The sequence below is a fragment of the Terrapene carolina genome, unplaced genomic scaffold, assembly GCF_002925995.2.
Source record: "Terrapene carolina triunguis isolate 2854851 unplaced genomic scaffold, T_m_triunguis-2.0 Scaffold93, whole genome shotgun sequence".
In the NCBI taxonomy this organism is placed as follows: Eukaryota; Metazoa; Chordata; order Testudines; family Emydidae; genus Terrapene; species Terrapene triunguis.
Genome location: NW_020664444.1, coordinates 8,731,585 through 8,750,527, shown reverse-complemented (window position 1 = coordinate 8,750,527; position 18,943 = coordinate 8,731,585). Strand labels below are relative to the sequence as shown.

General features: G+C 43.4%; 1 protein-coding gene across 1 annotated transcript in view; it reads right to left on the bottom strand.

Moving 5' to 3' along the window:
* Window positions 1–18,943, bottom strand: part of RNF216 (ring finger protein 216) — a 113,260-nt gene that overhangs the window by 59,142 nt on the left and 35,175 nt on the right. Inside the window, exons 6-13 of the mRNA XM_026650583.2 lie at window positions 16,338–16,440; window positions 15,353–15,517; window positions 14,024–14,138; window positions 13,584–13,723; window positions 12,471–12,521; window positions 11,195–11,332; window positions 9,465–9,613; window positions 8,873–8,951 (exon numbers count right to left, since the gene is read on the bottom strand). Coding sequence (XP_026506368.1) covers window positions 8,873–8,951; window positions 9,465–9,613; window positions 11,195–11,332; window positions 12,471–12,521; window positions 13,584–13,723; window positions 14,024–14,138; window positions 15,353–15,517; window positions 16,338–16,440 — 940 coding nt within the window. The remainder of the gene's footprint in view (window positions 1–8,872; window positions 8,952–9,464; window positions 9,614–11,194; window positions 11,333–12,470; window positions 12,522–13,583; window positions 13,724–14,023; window positions 14,139–15,352; window positions 15,518–16,337; window positions 16,441–18,943) is intronic.

Here is an 18,943-nt window from a genome sequence, read left to right as displayed (position 1 = left end):
AAAAAAAAAAAAAAAAAAAAAAAAAAAAAAAAAAAAAAAAAAAAAAGTGAAGCAAGCCAGCCCCAAGCATGCTGTGACCAAATTAGGAAACAAACTCCACCGTCAGCCTCAGAGACAGGCAGATACAGTGGCCTTGAATTAGCCCAGGAAGCCTGATGACTGTCTCACATGCAGAAACCTGTTTACACTAGTACAGAATGGGGAAGCTAAACACATCTTTGTGCTGCATATACAAGAACATGCCATCCTGATGCACTTTTCTGAAGGACGTAAATGAACTACCATGATAGTAAGACTCCACCCAAATCTTTTTTCACCACCCCACACCCCCAAATGTTCAGAATTACCATTTCAAGAGCATGACTAGCTAGTGCAAGTCAAGGTGTGTGCTGAAAGTCATTCTGTCATCCCATAGGTTTTACAGCTCTCTAATGGACAAAACTGAGGAAACAGAGCAGTGATGGTTGTGATAGGGATCTCAGTGTGGGAGAGGGAAAGAGGAGATTTAGTTTCTTGAATAAGGTCAGAATAATGTTTTAAAATTGACCTGGGAACACTTATAGTCTTTTCCACCTCAGGACCAAGCTTAAGAACACTCCCATCAGCAGAGCCCCCAGAGAAGTGTGCTGGGGTAGGTCTGGGGTTTATTCACTCACTGGCCCATCTCTAATCTTTACTCACTGGTTTAAGAGTGACTCATGGCCTTTCCTTTTCAGAAGTCATCTGATTTTAATGTCTGAAGTGGGGAGTGGTTCTCAGGTCTCTGAGCAAAGATTAGTCTGTTCGCCTCACTGTCTGCTCCCAGGACAAATGCAAACTGTAAATAGGGAATATGCAACATTGAGGGGAAAATGTAATAAATTCAATGACTAAATAACTTTTGTTCGTACAGAGGTTCAGAGTAGCCTCCATGACCCTTCTAAAACATCGCAGTGATCACATTAAATTACCCTCTCTCTTTTGTTCCTTATCATTGAACAGAAGAAACCAAGCATGGCACCACTCCCCCTTTATCTTTGCGGGGGGTGTCTCAAGGAAGGTGGGCTGAATTTAAGACAAATCTCAGGCTGCAGAAGATCCCCAGACTTGCCTTTGGGCAATCCTTCCCCCACCCGGTGAGTCAAAATAGTCTCACACCCCACCTCTGTGTCAGTGGCAGTAGTTACAGTCCGGTTAAAAGATGTATGGAATGCACTTTCCATAGGTTGCCATACAGGGGCAAGCAACCAGCTTTTCCAGTCCGGCATCACCTGGCCAGAACACTCTTGCAACATTAAATAGTGATCCTGAAATCCACCAGCTGATCAATAACTAGTGTTCAGGGCAATTTTGCCCTGAGACACCAACAAGAATCTGAGTAATTGTCAAGATAGCCAACTATCTTCACCACCACCACATGATTCTGGGCTGAGTCTAGCTACAATTTAAGTGGAAGGAATGGATTGCCTCAACTCTATTACTAGCAAACTAAGTTTCCATCCCACATGAAGTCAGATCCATCTTATTGCCTCTGCTCAGTAGAGGCCCAAAGGACTGAGCTATAAAGGGAAGACAGCACTACCTCTTATGGACCTGAAAAGATGCATCCTCTGGGTCAGTGGCAGAAGAGTGTTACAATCATCTTTTCACTGAATGGATATTGCTTTATATGGTAGAAACCGACTACAGGAATAAATTGTGTTGCACTAAATTGCATTGACTTACATGGGCTATTTTTATAGAGCTTGGTTTGAAAGTTCCTGTTTTAGGAGGCTTTGGGTTAGATACACAACAGACACACTCTATTTCACTCATCTCTCTCATCAGGTCAGTTTTTAAAACTATGTTTTACTTTCCCCGCACATCTCGAGCGTACACCTTTCCTTTACGTATGTGTAAAGGGCCTTGATCTCGCAAGGTGCTGAGCAAAGTCGACTCTCAGCAATTTCCCTGGGAGTTGGACATTAAGCACCTTGGAGGATAGGTCCTGTGGTTTGGTGCACACATTTTATTCATATGTGGGATCTATTCCTTTAAATAGACTTTGCTATTCCACCAGTGCTTTCTTCCCACCCTGTTATCTATCTTGCTTTGGCACTTCATCACAGAGTCTAAAGGGACATTATCTGCAGAGAGTACACTCACCCCCAGCCTCCCTCTGGCCTTGGTCCCTCCCCACTCCCCCCCCCCCCCGCCCAGTCCCTTTGAGGAGCAGATACTGAAATTCCAAAGCTTCTGCTGTAATATCGCTGCTGCTGCTGTCGATAGCATCTCCCCTTGTCCTGCTTTCTGACTGCAGTGCGGAGAGCACCAAGGCTACAGACAAGTTTCATTGCCCTTTTATGGTAGAAAAATGAATCGCCTGCCCAGCAGCAGAGTGCCTTAGAGCTGAGCGTAGACGACAGACGGAAACTTGCCATTTGTTGTGGTTTTGGCAGCAATATAATGGAGCCTGTTCCCATCTACACCATTCAGCTAGAAGGGTGCACAAAAGGCATTCATCGGAAGGAGAAAAAAGCAAAGCCCTGGAGTAGAGAGACATACATCCACTGAACCCCAGGGAACCGCAACTGAGGGTGGGCAGGGTCATTAGCAAAGAGAACAGATAGCCTCAAAATGGTTCTACTGGACAAGGCACAAGTGAGCAGCGTGTTTCCCCATGAGAGTCAGCACATGCATGCGCGAGCGCACCTAAGTTCATACCAAACCCCATCAGTATGGACAGGAGCAAGATCTGCTGCATCACATTTCCATTCCTTCCCCACCCCAGCAAATTCTATTCAAATAGGGTGAGGGAATTTTAAAAAAATGAAACTGGGACTGGAGGTCACCACCACCAGGCAGGAAGTGGGAGATTCACTGTAAGCAAAACAGCCATCTCCAGCCTTGCTCCCCACCCCCAAAAGCAGAGAGGCAAAATAAAAGTGGCAACTACATCCAAATTAATACTCTCAGTGAAATACACAGAGCCCAGGCATATGAACTGATGAATAGGGAGTGACACAAGAGCATGGGACCTTTGAAATGTTTGCACTGCTGTCAGGAAGCTGAATGAGACACAGCAGACTCAGCAGCTGGGGAAAATGTTGCAAAACAAGGAGAATTAAGCAATTCTCCATATCCACATCCAACTCGGGGGCATTTTGGACAAGCTTAATTTCTTTAACTGGAAGAATTTCTTTCCACATTGTTTGTGCAGATAGTGACAGAGTCCCTGATGCAGTTTAAGTCTTAGGGCCATATAGGCATTTAAAGCTTAACTGCCCAAACCTATGAAAAGCAGATGAAGAAGATTGTTGGGTGGCATGTATTTGTTTCTAAAATTACATGCTTGGGCGCGGGGGGGAGAGAAGAAGAATCTACCATGGAATGCGATGTCACCTTGTGTTTACTCTCAGCTGGTCTGTCCTTTGTTTACACAAACATTTCCCTCCAATATAGAAACCTTCTGTTGTAGGGTACAACCAAGACATATGTAGCTTGGGTGGCATAACTGCTCTGTAGCAAATAGAGCTGTTTCCCACAGTAGTCCTCTGCACAGACCCCAATTTGAGGAGCAAATCCCACTGATTGCCTTTGTAACTTTAAAGCTGGCTGATTACGTAATGCCCTCTGTACAATGTGGTTCACGCCTATTAACACAGACCAGAGATGCGCTGTTTGCACCCCGCTAGAAAGGGCCATGTTCAAACAGAGCTCGCTAGCAAAAGCTCTGTACCAAGCTTAGTCAGGATTTCAGTTCAATAGGAAATGAAGGTTAAAAGCAACTGGGTGAGCTTGTTCATAGTCACCACCTTCAACTCAATCCTGGAAGGCAGCTCCAGCAGCAGCTTTAAAAACTTAGCCCTTCGTAATAAAAGAACATCCAATAGTTGCCTTGCTGTAGCCAAGGGAACCATACTGAAGATCTAAAGGCCAAGTGGCAGAAGGGTTTTTCCACGAATGTAGGTATCTCAGAATCACCCTTTTTTTTTTTTTCAATAGGATAGCAGTGAGTACTCAGCGGGCACATTCATTTCCTAATCACAGCCTCATTTAAAGGAGACATTACTCCTGGAAGCTATCTAGTCAGAGGGCAATTCAGCTCAGAGACAGGGAGAGTTTCTGCACTCTAGGAGGCACCACCCTCTAAAAGAGGAAGGCAGCCCAGCTTGTCAGGGGAGAGAAAGGCTCCTCAGTGACATATGGGAGCTCAGAAAGCGAATTTAGGAAATGCAAGAGGCTACCATGCAGCGGAAGGTTCCAGTGTAGCTTGAAATTATTCTGCTTGGTGTTCTGAGCTCCCCAGCACCCAGAGGGACAGTGCTGCTTCGTGCATGTGTTATTACCATGGCAACATCTTTCACCTTCTCATCTTTTAGCTGTCTGGAAGTCCTGCAGTGCTTTGTGCTGCGACTGCCAAGAGGGGTGACAATCTCCCCCGCCCACAACACAAAGGGTCTGTGATACCTGCAAGCACACCATGTAACACACCAGACTGCACTGCCTGCACACACAGGGGTTTATGCAAGCTGATCATGGGGGCCACACTGGGGGAGAAGAGGTTCTCTTTTCAGAGAGGAAGAGTATTTCCCTTGTGGATGAGCGCCTGCCCTTTTAGTTTTTGAAGTCATGAGAGAAATGCTGCTTGGTAATTTCATCAAGGGGCTTGGCAGCTTCAGTTTGGAAAACTGCAAAGACCTCAGCATGTCAAAACGCATGGGAAAGTAACATGCGTCATTAGAGGGCTGGAAGGTTCAAATGCCACCGCTGCACAGAAGTCTACTTTGATGTGAGGCAGCATAGAAGCGGTGTAATGCATCACCAGCCCTGGCTAGTCCCACTCACATTGGCAAGTCAGAGTGCTGCTGCAAACCCGACACCACTGTGTGCAGCCTCTTCCTACACACATCACGTACGTGGCTCACTACAGAACGGATCGAATGCCTTGAAACTCACGGTGGTTTAGCTTCAGCCTGCAGAGAATTGCATGATGTGTGTTAGCAGCTCCACAAAGCTAATTGCCTATAACCCAGGGGTCGGCAACCTTTCAGAAGTGGTGTGCCGAATCTTCATTTATTCACTCTAATTGAAGGTTTCGCGTACCGTAATACTCATTTTATCATTTTTAGAAGGTCTCTTTCTCTAAGTCTATAATATATAACTAAACTATTGTTGTATGTAAAGTAAATAAGGTTTTTAAAATGTTTAAGAAGCTTCATTTAAAATTAAATTAAAATGCAGAGCCCCCCCGGACCGATGGCCAGGTCCCGGGCAGTGCGAGTGCCACTGAAAATCAGCTCATGTGCCACCTTCGGCACGCGTGCCATAGGTTGCCTACCCCTGCTATAACCCAATACAAAACACTGACAAGCTCAATGCTTAATATACAAGAGGACATTCATGTAACACACGCAGACCACATTGCACGGGTACAAGAATCTTTTCTTTACTTGCAGAGTTGCTTGAGCTAGGTTTCTCCTCGGTGAATTAAGCTTTATTATACTCCCTCCAACCAGCAGGTAACATTAAGACGCAAGGTCTGGGCAGCTCACTAAGAGACAAACTTCACATATCACAGCTGGAGATGCAATGGCACTGACAGATGGTGTGGACTCATTACCAGAGATACTAGAAATCCATTTGCCACAGAAAAATGCGGTATTTGTGGTATTTTTACAGAGAATCTTTAGTTAGTTTTTACATTTTATGAAAAATATTTACTAAATTTTACTGAAAGTGCCACTGTCACTTATTCAACGCACACAACCTCCCCCTCTTGTGGTTGATTTTTGAATGTGCTTTAAATATACATAGCTAAACATACTCCAATAAACTGCTTTTGGCATATAGCGGTTACTCAACAGCGTATAGGGGGGTCGTGTTTTAATGCATCTCAAATTTCACTTCAGCCTCCAGATATGAGTAATTAAAGTTATGTAAAGATGGCAAACACTTTAAAAATCACCCCTAAAGACCGTGTCACTGAGTTTAGCAAGGACAAATTTCATATTGATAAGTAATGTGCTATTCTGTACTGTATGCAGGAAGGCTGCAGATTATGTTCAAAGGCAGACAATTCTACAACACGTGGAAAGCACGACACAAACGCAATGAAAAGAAATGAAAATGAGGCTGAAACAGCAGAGGCATTGGCAACAGTAAAGAGACAACGCATTGTAACTGGATCATTCTATTAATTTTATTTTATTATAATGATTGATGGCACTGGTAGGCTTCAGACATGCTTAAAAAGGTATCAGTAAAACATTATGTTTAACTGATACCTACATATTGTGACCAGGGAAACTAAAGTTCAACGTTTCATTTTAATCACAGAAAAACACTGATTTTTATGTTTTTTTTAAAATCACAATTTTGTTATCACAGAAAGCTAGGATCCCTGCTCATTACACGCTCTTCATATTCAGTAGTTACTGTAGGCAACTGGAAAGGCCTCCCTCTTACTGGCAATTCTGCCCATTGCTGATGTTAAGACTGGTTACGTCTCAGGCACTTCGAGGACTGATCATGTGCGAGAGATGCACAAGCAATAGCCCAGCAGAGTGTCTGGCATGAATGAAGCACACAGCCAAGGGCTAACGCTTTCAACTCTTCAAGGGGTGCAGATATACTTTTGGCCCAAACTTGAACCAACCACCACTCTACAAGATTTTAGGGGAAGTTTTGGGAGAAGCCAAACATCAGTGTGAACCCTGGAATTGAGACCAGAGAGGCTGAGAGAGAGAGAGTATGAAAACGCTATGGGACTACCATCTGGTTCGCCACTCCCTGCCCCCTCACAAGGATCCTGTGTCCCCTCTGCTGAAACCACAAGGCTCTCATTTCACCCCTACCTCTTCACTTTATACTCCCCTTCACTTCACGTTTTGCATTGCAGCCAAAGTCCTTCCAGCCAAGGAGGGATTCCAGAGCCAGCTGTCGTAACTTGCTGGAGGCACCACTGTTGAGTCTCTGCAGCCCTTCCGATATCGAACATCCACTGCTCTCCCGCATCACCCCACATTCCCATACTAACCCTTTATGCTCCTCACTAAAAAAAGCTTCCTGTAAATGGGGACGTTGACTTGTAAAATCCCCGTCATGGAAAGACACAAGATAGATGGAACTTGGGGAAACCATTGCAACCACAGCTACAAAGCACGGACAAGTTCTCCCATTTCAAGAAACACATTGATTCTTCCCATTAAGCCCAAAATTGTTTCTTTTTAAGTAATCTTCTAAAAATCCTGATCACCCCCATAGACCTCTGGCTAATGCACCAATACAAGCTGTTGATATTGTGGAAATCCAGTCCCTGTTTTAAGTACTGGCAAGTTAGCCTGAAATATTGTGGTATCAGAAGAGCCAGCCAAACAAAAGGATAGTGCATTTGAAGCACTGATCAACCTGAAAACACTGCCATACCTTCATGCCATAACTTTACATTCTGAAACGAATACCTGTAATTTTAGAATACTGTAATATTCTTCAAATATTTAAACTCCTTATTTGCTGTAACCTGTGGGATTGACCTTTATGGCTCACTTAAAAAAAAAAAAAAAAGAGGAGGAGGGTTCTATTCTTTTATCAAGCAGTTTTAAAAATTGGTTGATTGTGCACAAGTCACTGGTGCCATCTAGTGGTTCTCAGCCTTCCTTAGCCCACATGTCTGGATGCTGTAGTTATCACTTGGGCTGGCAGTACCGGCTGACATTAGTTCAGTGGGTCTGTAGTGCCAGAATCCAAAAAGCAACTGCTGATCCTTCATCAGGCTAGTCTTGCTCTCAGCTTCACAATGCTGACAATAATGTAGTTATCTATTCTTAGCAATACAAGTTACTCCAAAAAAATAAAATGAGACTTCCAGTACATCATCACAGGCAAATGGCCACACAAAATTTAGAATTAAGAACACTCAGTGGCTACAGTAGCTACAAGCATGAGCGCGATTCATTTAAGACAGGAGCTTCTGTGATACAGACCATTCCATAAGAGTCCCTGAAATTGTGGCTTAAGTTGAGCGAGACTCATTAGGTATTAGAGCTTGGATAAAGACACCATCTAGGTCTTAATTCATTGGCACTAGTGACTTAGAAGGCACTCTGAGAAAAAATTTAGAATTAAAGTCCTACCATCAAGATTCTACGTGCATTTAGCACTCACAGTCTCTAGAAGAAACTAAATCCTATTTCTCTACAGAGCAGATGCAGCACAAGCTGTGGCAGTTCAAGGTTTCCCTATTCTGCTCTGCCAGTGTACCTCTCTTTTGATCTGGTGAGACTACCTCCATGGCTGAAAGGGTGGCTCACTCTCCAGGACCCATTCAGTGGCTAAGCGCTCTGCGGAGATGGCAACAAGGGTGCTGATTAGTGGGTTTTGTGATGAGTATGTAAATTCCCAGTCCTTTGAGTGTACAGATTTCATGTAAACCCTGCAGATGGTGACTTTCTGGCACTACTTACGAAGTCTGGACCCAGAGTGGTGACATGCAGCAACAATAGAAAATGTCATTCTATTATGGAATTTGATTTTGGTTTCCCCAGTTCTCTTAAAATTTCGTTACAGTTAGAATGGTCATAAAAGCCAAATGACATTTTAAAAAGACCCTATTACAAGTCCAGTTTAAACTTGTGCTTAAGTATCTTGAGACACATTACTGTGCACCCATCTCCTAAGCAGAGCACACAGAACTGGATTTAACCATGTCTGTATTAACAGTACCCTGAAATGCAGTTCTGCGTTTAGTCACGTGCCTTAACAGAAGACCAACAAGTCACCTTGGCAAGAATTCTATCCCTCCACCACACCCATGTCACATGCACATTTCATACCGCTAGCAAAACAGAGCAGCCCTCAAGCGCTATACCTCAGAACTCTGAAAGAGACGACCAGGTAAATATCAGCCTTTTACCTTCCTGCAGCGAGGATTGGGACAGCTGAACCGCTTCACATCATTGTCCAGGAGTGCCGGGAAGTTACAGAAAGGACACCTACAGTGCAAAAAAAGACAACATTAACATCCTGTATTCAGTAACTCTGTTGTAACAAATCCACACGCCCATTAACAAGGTGGCCAGCTAAGGCCTGTCTATCAAAGAAAAGATTCAATGACCTCAGCACTGCCTCTTCCCTTCCTACAGTTCTCTGATTGCAACCCCTCTTGGTGTCCTAAAGATCATGTGCTTAGTGCTACTTCTAGACTATTTCACACAAAGGATTAGTGCAAAGCTGACAAACCACAAGGGATGCAATGCTCTACTGATTTGGATCTGTTTCTACCTACCAAAGAAAGCAAGCTTCTATTAATACAAATATTCAGGGGTAAAAAAAGTCAGATGCCTCAATTACAGACAGCCTTTAAAAAAAATCCAGTTGCCTTGTACTAGCAAGCCAGCGAATGTTTTGGGCTATAGAACCAGAATCTACCGCAACACTAGCTGTCGAACTACCACTTGTTCATCTCTCTCACAGTATTAACCCACTTTGACAGGCTGGGAACTTACCTGACTAGCTCATCCGCACAGGCAGCAGCCACCTCTTCCTCAGCTTTCCGCTCGTAGTATTTACACAGGATGTTCTCTGGGAGTACCTTCTCCAGCTCACTGGTCGGGAATGAACATGTGCAGCTCCCTTCCATACAGCTGAGCTCTGACTACATTGGTGAGGGAAGAGAAGAAGAGACCATGAAAGTTCATAAAACGTAAGGCACCACTCAATTCGACTGAATCCAGATTGATTCAACAGAACCAAGTGGTCTAAAACAAAGAAAATGTTGGTACTGAAACTGACATTTCCAGATGTGACCACAGCAGATGTCTACATATGTGCAGAGGTGGAAGGGGAACAGATAATAATAATATATCAGACAAGTGCCATATACCATGTAAACACTCAGCTATCAAACATGGTCAATCGTTTTGTGCAGTGGCCATTTTCCCCACAGAAGGTAGATCACTAATGGCAGAATTCATCCTTTTCAAATATTTCAAAACATTTCTACCTTATGAACAGAACAGTGACATTGTTTTATGAGATAAAGCCTGCTAAGTGTATATTTTTGTTGTCACAACCAAATCACAACCCCGTGTGGACTTATTTTAAAGTCACAGATGTTCAACTAGGCATTAGTATTGCTATATCACTACACTTCAGTTCCTCCACTTCAAGCTGCACCACGAGACATGGTACATACACTGCTACCTCGATACAACACAACCCGATAGAACACGGTAAAGCAGCGCTCCGGGGGGGCGGGGCTGCGCACTCCGGTGGATCAAAGCAAGTTCGATATAACGCGGTTTCACCTATAATGCGGTAAGATTTTTTGGCTCCCGAGGACAGCGTTATATCAAGGTAGAGGTGTACCAATATCTATGAATGTATAGATATTTAAAAGCTAAACAAAAAAATGGAATTGGAACACTACACAGGAGAATCCCCTGAGACTTCACTCCCTGCACACCTCAGAGCAGCGGTTTTCAAACTTTTTGAGCTGAGCCCCCCTTTGAATTATAAATTTTTGGTTGTACCCCCCTCCAACCCAGACAAAAAAAAAAAAAAAAGAAGAAGAGGTGAGTCGGTGCTCCCTACCCGTGTGCCGAAACCCGAGCCCCGCCACAGAGGCGGAAGTCTGAGCCACTTGGCATTGCAATTCACGCCTTCCTTCCCTCCCCCCAAGTCCCTCCATGCCCCCTTAGGAGGGCTCACCCCAGAGCTTGAAAACCTCCGCCTCAGAGTTCAAATCTTGAGCCCCAGCCACCAACCTACCCCATTGTGCAAAACCAGGTTACGGGTCTGGTTTGGAAGCAAAGAGATAGGAAGAAAGTGAAAACATGGTCTCTCTTTTACTCACCCCATTGAGCCTGGCTATTGATAGGGGCAACTGCACACTGTTGGGAAAAGTGTTGCTACAAGAACCTTAATTCCGCTTGCTTAACTATGTAACCTTAACCAGACATTAACAGTTTCTGTGCATTTAGCACTGTTAAGGTGATATTCAATTCAATGACAAAGATCCCAGTAGGCAGTTGTTAGCTATCTGCAGGAGGGCAAGACGAATTTGATTTTTTGCTACTAAAGTCTGAGTGTGTTCCACACGATGGAACACTTCACAAGTGCAGTTATACCAAGTTTACAAATTCCTCCAGCATAACCACATACTTCACATTATTGATTACATGAACTTACACGTGATGCCTCCATCCACCTTTCATTCTCTTGTTGGGACACTTACCTTCCCAGAGCCAAAGACTGCCTCCTGAGCATATTTGATTAGGCACTCCTTGCAGAACAAGTGACCATCTGCACACTGCGTCAGTTCCTCAAACGCGAATTCCCCATAGCAACAACGACACTCGATCATCTGACCATCCTGGAACCCATTAAAAAGATTAATTCCCCCACCATCCAACCCAAGTAACTACAGCGATAGGCTATTGGAAATATATAAATGAGACATCCATAAAATTAGCATATGCAGTTAAGAGAACCTCACCACCCAGTCTGAGACTCCTAATAAGCTGAAAGTGGCATGAGCATTTCTAACAAGTAAGAATAGCTACAGTTTGTAACAAACAGTTGCTTTGTTTAGAGTTTAAATTCCCCAAGAAAGTTAAAAAACGGAGGCATTAACCACTCTCTAAACAGACTGCGATATAGGACAAGCTATCACTGTAGCCAGTTACCAAACCCATGCATGCTTTGGTGTATTTGCTAGTCTGCCTAAGTGTTAAGAATTAGGAGATTTGAACTACAGAAGAATAAAAAAGTATCACTAGAGGGGAGGAAGGGGACAGAATGCACCATTCACATTTGGAGACTAGGATTCAAGTTTACTGGCCTACAACTACTCCAAAGGATATTTATCCATATCACAGGTCAGGAATATGGTGCCTTGGCAGCACTGTTGTAGAGGCAGGGAAGCTTGCACAGTTCCTGTCTGTGATACGATGGCACTAAGCATGTTCCCTTCCTTGTAAAGGCCAATATGCACTCCAAAGCTTAAAGGTAATAGCCATTGAAAGGAAAACGGTCATCTATGGCAGCTGAATAGAACGCCAACTATCATCTCTCTTAATTGAAATGGAAAGGCTTAGTTTTCAGATTTCTAACAAGCCTCCACCACCAATGGAAAAGAAGCCTCTCCAAGAATAGCACATCTGTTTTAAATTGCCATAATGTGCGTAGCAATGGCAACCCTGATACTAACCTTTTGCAGTGCTGGCACTGGCCAATCAAGTTATAAGCAGTAACCAAATGAGTTACTACAGATCATTACGTGCATCAATACTGCCTTCCTGGACTCAGCTGTTGATAACCTTTTCTAAAAGCCCACCCGCACCCACTCTCGCTCTCTCTCTCTCTCTCTCTCTATAGGGGTTCTGCCAGCTCAGCAAAAGCAATCCTACAGCAAATGAATGGAGTATGTGAGGAGCCAGACCAAGTCAGCTTAGAAATAAGGGAGTAAATGCAAATACTAATTACAAAAGTCAGGTGATAGAGCTACTGACCTTCTGATACTGCTCCTCGTTCATCTGCAGGGCAAGAAGGAAGTCTGCATGCTGAAAGAGACGTGCATTTGTAATTATAGAACTAATAATGCTCCATTCCAGTCGCTAAACACTTTTATGTAATCTTAAGATTTAAGAATCAGAAGTATGTTACACATGACGGGCTGCCCACAAACTGCTCAACCTACCATTCCAATTGCAGATACCCATCAAGCTATTTAAGACTCTGCTCTTCAACCCACCGCTGCTATGAACCAAATTCCAGACAGTCAGCAAATTCAGGCTCTTGCAGACCCAATGTGCAAAGCAGATACCAGAGTCAAGGGCTTTTACAGAGATGATTCTGAGAGCATCTGCCTTGTTTTTAAAGGAACACCATCAATTTATATAAAGTTTTTCAAGCAATTCTTTCCCCAACAAGTCAGTGTTAAGGTATAAACTCAGTCCTTTCCTAGAATCTGAGCTGCAGAGGCAGTTTGTAGTAATGGGTGCCAGGGTTCTGCTTTGGCAGACTTGAGTTTAGGTTCTGTTTTTAGTTTCAATGTAGGTAGACAGAGGAGTTCCGCATAGTATGTCTAGCCTCCAGAAGGTGAAGTGGGTAGACAGATTGCCTTGTAGGCACAACAGGGACCATGCTTGCTAGTTATAGTGCTGTATTAAATGCCAAAGGAAATCTTATCATTAGTACTGTGATGAAAGAAGGGATGTTACTGCCAAACAGAGGAGGTGGTTTAAAGCTTACTGGGGCAGAGCATGAGCAGTCCTATAACTCAAGGAACAAAATCGAACCACACCTCTTCCCTGGATTAAGGAGGGTCCAGAATGGCATTTTAACTCCAGCTCAGCATCCCAAATCAAGTGAAAATGTGAGCTGCGGGGAGATTTCTCTAGGCAGAAATGGTAGGTAGCTGCCTACGCGTGTAGTAAGCTCTGAATAAAGTTGCTAGCTTGGCTATTCCCAAGGCACCAAACCACAGCTCATTTCTAAAAGTCATGAATGGGAACTGGGAGGAGGGAGAATTGATAGATATTCAATGTTTTGTTCTGGTATTTGTATTTCTGCAGGAGACAGACAGACCGACCGACGATGAGGGCAGTTCATGACAGTCTCACCTCGGCCATCTCTTTAATTTTCTGTTCATAGAACTCCTGTTCCAGTTGCACGGGTGGGAGAAGCGAGAGTCTATCATAGGACCTGTAGTGCCGTCTCTTGTTCTCCAAGAAGAACATCCGCTTCTCAATTTTCACGTCACCTAAAGCAGGATGAGAAGGGACTGGGCAGTGAGAACAAAGCTCAGGGTGTTTCCTCATCTATACCTGTGACATGACAGACCACTACTCATTATACAACTTCAGGAGCTCAGAAGCAATATTGTATCAAAAAGACATGGTATTTATTCATGAAGAATACCATATCTTCACATCTATACTAGACAGTGGAAGAAAAAGTAGAGGTTTCAGAGTCAGAGCACCTAACAGTGGTTCCTTCTGTGGTGGGTAAGCTCTGCTCGCAAGATGCACACAGACTACCATAAACACCATCTGCCACTTACCTTGCTCAAATTTGAAATCAATGTAGGAAAACTGGTTCATTTCTTTCCTCCTTTTTCGCTTCCCACTGTTTTCAGGAGACAGCTCCTGCCATTTTTTGAGGGCATCAGAAAAGGCCTTTAAAAAAAAAAAAAAAAAGGAAAGAAAAGAAAAGAGGGACGTTAACACAATCACTCCAGATAAGTCTGCGCTACTCTTTGCAAGAAAACAAGAACTGTGTGTGTGTCCATTAAAGCACTACAAATTCACAGGGCCTTCAAGCCTGACTTGAAGACAGGGAAGCAAAAGGCTCAGAAATAAGTCTGCTTCTCTATCCTTCACTCATCCTACCACCTTAGAGATGTGGGGAGATCACATCGTGTTGGAAACAGAGTGCTTTATTGTTCAGGCACAGTGGAATGATATACAACCACCCCTAAAGTGCTATCTATAATGCTGCAATGCCAGTACCCAGAAAGTAGTGGGTACAGTCTGTAATACATTCTGAAGGATGTTTTTGCAGGTAATCTGTGAAGGTTTAGGGCCAGATCATGCAAAACTTTTCTACTAAGCATTAAGCTAGTCTGAGGTGTTTAGTCATATTTCAATGTTGTGGTATTAGATGGGGGAAAAGGATTAACAGTTTCAGAAAAAAAAATGGTCACTAGCCAGCAACAACTTAGACTAAACTAAAATAAACGTATTGCCCCTTGAACTCACTTTCTTAGAGCTGCTCTGCAGTTCTGCTACACGGATATTCTTCTAAAAAGAAACTACCGTGCAAGCTAAATCTAAGGGGGCCAGAATGGCTCAGTAGACTCAACCAATTCTTCGTAACTCAAGTGATTAGAAAAAGAATGAGTGAGGAGAGAGGGATCTCGCATATCAGCTGTAAATTACATAAGGGTTTGATCACATCTGCTTCTTACTCATCTAATTTAGGAGGACACACTCCGTTATGTTTAAGTTGTGTTTGTATAAAACTGACATGTTTGTCTTAAGATTTGGCTAGAATAGGCGTTGCTGGCAATTACACCTCCTTTTGGCCGTGAGGCCTGGAACGTTCCTTGGGATAGGCTATGTTGTAATCACCACTAACTAGCCAGCACGCCCCATAACTCTGTATTCTGGGAGAAGCAGCACAACATCAGCAGCAAGACGGGATGCTTCAGAAATTTCACAAAATAAGCTATTTCCTACCAGCCAGTGATCTGAAGATCAATTGCACTCCAAGTAAAGGAGCGTTTTTAATACTAGCAGATGGTGCAAACAAACAAAGGAACCAGGCTCCCTCTTCCCAGCACCAGGGAGAGGCAGTCTTGGAAAGAAAAAACAGAATCTGACTGAAGAACCTTTCGTGTGATTGCATAGTGTCCCTTGAGTTCATGTAGTGCCCACTTGATGTCCTGACTGCTCAGCATTTTGAAGTCGGCCATAAGGAGGTCAGCTGCTTGGATAAAGCACCGTTGATCAAGCGGGGCGAGTTTGGAAAAGTCAAAGTAGTCCACTTTAGGCACCTGGAGAGAAAATTAAGACAGGAGTTAATGCAAGCCTGACCTTTTAAAAATAAAAAGGCTTTCCTCTTTCAGCAGTGATGAGCGAACATTGGCAAGACCCCCCAGAACGAAACTGACTGTTCTGAGAGTGTGCACAGTGTGTGTAGAATTAGGTTATTCTAATGATGAGTGGGTTCATCTGAGTAGGATTAAGATTTGCTCTGTTCTCAAGAGGATGAGACTTAATATCTATGCTGTCTGGCCCCTGTATAACCATTTGAGATCTACTTAAATAAAAGGAAAGTAGCCAATGGGGAGACAAGGAACCCTTCAAGTTACTTTTGATGGAAATAAAGTGGGGAAATACACTGAAGCAGCTAGCCAGTCTAGTGACTGAATGGTAGTGCTCCAACGCCACACTGAGAATCAGATTAGAATTTCAGACTACTTCATACTCCAAGGAGCTGGGTACGCAGACGCACTCCATATTAATATCAATTACCTACTGAAGAGGATTGAAGGGGTCAGAGTGCTTTCCATTTCTCCTTGATTGAAGATGCCAAGATGCATCTTGATGCAGTCTTGTACGGTACATTTGAAGGAAAAAACTGGCAGGAACTAGGAATGCACAAGACCCAGTAGAAGAAAGCCCTTTGGAAGTCATTTTACAAGCACGCTTTTAATAGATTTATAATATACCAAAAGGACCCCCAATCAGGGCCCCATTGCACTAGGCATTGTGTACAAACATGTACTGAAAGCATAAGCTTATACTGAAAGCAGTCCAAATGGAATGTGTTTGCTGGGATGCAGATTAAACATGAAGACACTTTTCACTTGCCTTTGTCTCATCTTGGCTGGCGAGCAGGCTGCTATTGGGATTTAAAACCACTCTGCCTTCCTTCTTTGGATAATCTGGATTTTCCAGAAGAAAATTACAAAGTCTGCAAAGATAAATGTAGTTACTTGTGGGTTTGCGAGCCCACATCCCTGCATACATTCCTTTAAATTTTAGCTTCTTCAAATTAAGAAGCTCTATGGATATGCTACAACTGGGCGTCACAGGCTAAAAGGCGGCATTTCAGGTTAAAGTAAACTACAGCCAGGAAGGTTTGAAAGACAAATCCACTCGCTTTTATTTATTGTTCAAACATTTGATCATTCTTTTACTTGACCCTGAAGTTCAGTTCACACAGATGAGTTAGCAACATCATAATTATTTCCATATCAGAAAGGAGATGGCAAATATGACTTAGCTCACTACATTTAAGGGCAGCCATGGTCAGAAAAGTGGCCATGTTCAATTAGGCACCTTCTTTGGGTGTATTTCAAATCATTGTTGACTTCAAATAAAAAACATTTACTACTTTTTAACTTGTGCTTTACTGTAGAACTAACAGCACAGAGATTGAATAGGAAAGAGTAAGTGTCATCATGCAGCACTAGTGGTTGCTGTTTCAGCTAGAACAAAATCCCCTTTCGAAAGTTTTATTTTAAGAGCAAAGAAATCCCAGAGCACAAGGTGTTGCACCGGCCCTGTACCAGCCTTTCCAAGATGGAGATCGGTTTCAAATCTTAGTTAAATCCTCCACCCTCCATCTATCCTCACACAGAAACAGAGAAGAAACCATGTTTAAACTCGGTTTGAACACAGGGTACAAGCTCTGAATATGGGTTTCACTACAATAAGGTTTAAGTCACACAAGCACTGTCTAGACCACATTAGGACCTGGTTTAGCCACAACTGTTTAAGCCATATTTAAAATTTTTTGTTTTAAAAATAAACCACATACTTCACTCCAAATCCAATGGAGCAGAGGTCCTACTATTAGTGATCATGAATTTGGCAGATGCAAAAGTTTCAGTTTAGCTTAACTAAAAGCTTCTGCTCAGAAAAGACCGTGGCAAACAGCTCATCAGGGCATATACGTTGCCAGAGCCGTGAGGAGATTTCAGAATCTATATCTACAGAGGAAATGGGTTGTAGTGATCAGAGCAGGGGACTGTGAATCAGAACTCAACGACATACTGCCAGCTCCGTTACTGAGGTTATGACTATACTGTGGCAAAAGACCCATGACATGGCTGTGGCCGGCCCAGGCCAGCTGACTTGGGCTTGCAAGACTGAGGCTGCAGGGCTATAAATCTGCTGTGTAGATGTTCAGGCTCAGGCTGATGCCTGCCCTCTGAGATTAGGGTGACCAGACAGCAAGTGTGAAAAACCAGGACGGGGTGGGGTGTAATAGGTGCCTATATAAGACAAAGCCCCATATATCGGGACTGTCCCTATAAAATCAGGACATCTGGTCACCCTATCTGAGATGCTCCCACCCCTCATGGGGTCTCAGAGCCCAGGCTCCAGGCCAAGCTCAATCATCTGCACTGCAATTTTATAGCCAGAGCCAGCTGACCTGGGCTCTGTGACTCGGTGCCACGAGTTTATCGCAGTGCAGACATACATGCCAAAACTAGCATAGCCAGTCAGGGTCACACAAACAGTTCCTTAGGTTTCATCCCGTTGTGTGGATGCAGAGACTCTCTCAGAGGTGCTAGGAGGAACAGTTAATGTTTGTAAAGCACAGAAATCTTTCAATGAAAGGTGCTAGATAACAGCCATAGCATTCTTCCTAGCTCCAGCCAATGCTAATGACTCACTTTTGCAATCAGAAGAGAGGCTTTTCTTAAAAAAGCCAGTTCAAATGCAGCATTTTCCCACCCTCACAACACTATTATTTTAGTCTAACTCTCACACTCAGAGCAAAGTGTTATATTAGGCACTGACATATTGAGCCAGAAAATAAGCTCAGTCAATCAAAAGTGTCCGCAAATGAAAATTTAAGATATATGGTACCCTGCTACGTGGGATGTTTACATTTTATCTTCTATGTCAGAGGAAAATTTTTAAGATGTCCATCTTGGAAAACAGCCTCATGCCATGACATTGTATATATCTGACAGCACTGGGCATTTTTTTAAAACTGCTGATGTCCAGTGAAATGGATATTTCACAGAGTTCAAGCCAGAGCAGCTGAAATGTAACAGTTTAAATTGTGGGACAATCAGTTTACATTTTAATTATACTGTATATGGTCACTTGGGTGCCTAAAATTTTCAGGGAAGTTAACCTTCAATATGCCTGACAATTAGTTAAATGGGCCCCTCTATGCAGTGAACATGCTCCAGTGCACCTGCACCAGAGGATATCAAGCCCGTGAAGGGCCTTGTCACAGCCCAAATCTGGGCCCTCCTATTTATTACATTTCAGCTTGACATGCCATCGAGATGAAAGTGCTCTTGCAAGTAAGGTTGATCAGTGCTCTGACCTGCTTATTCCAACACAAAAGATGTGAGGACAACCCAAAAGATAGGAGTACTTGTGGCACCTTAGAGACTAACAAATTTATTAGAGCATAAGCTTTCGTGGGCTACAACCCACTTCTTCGGATG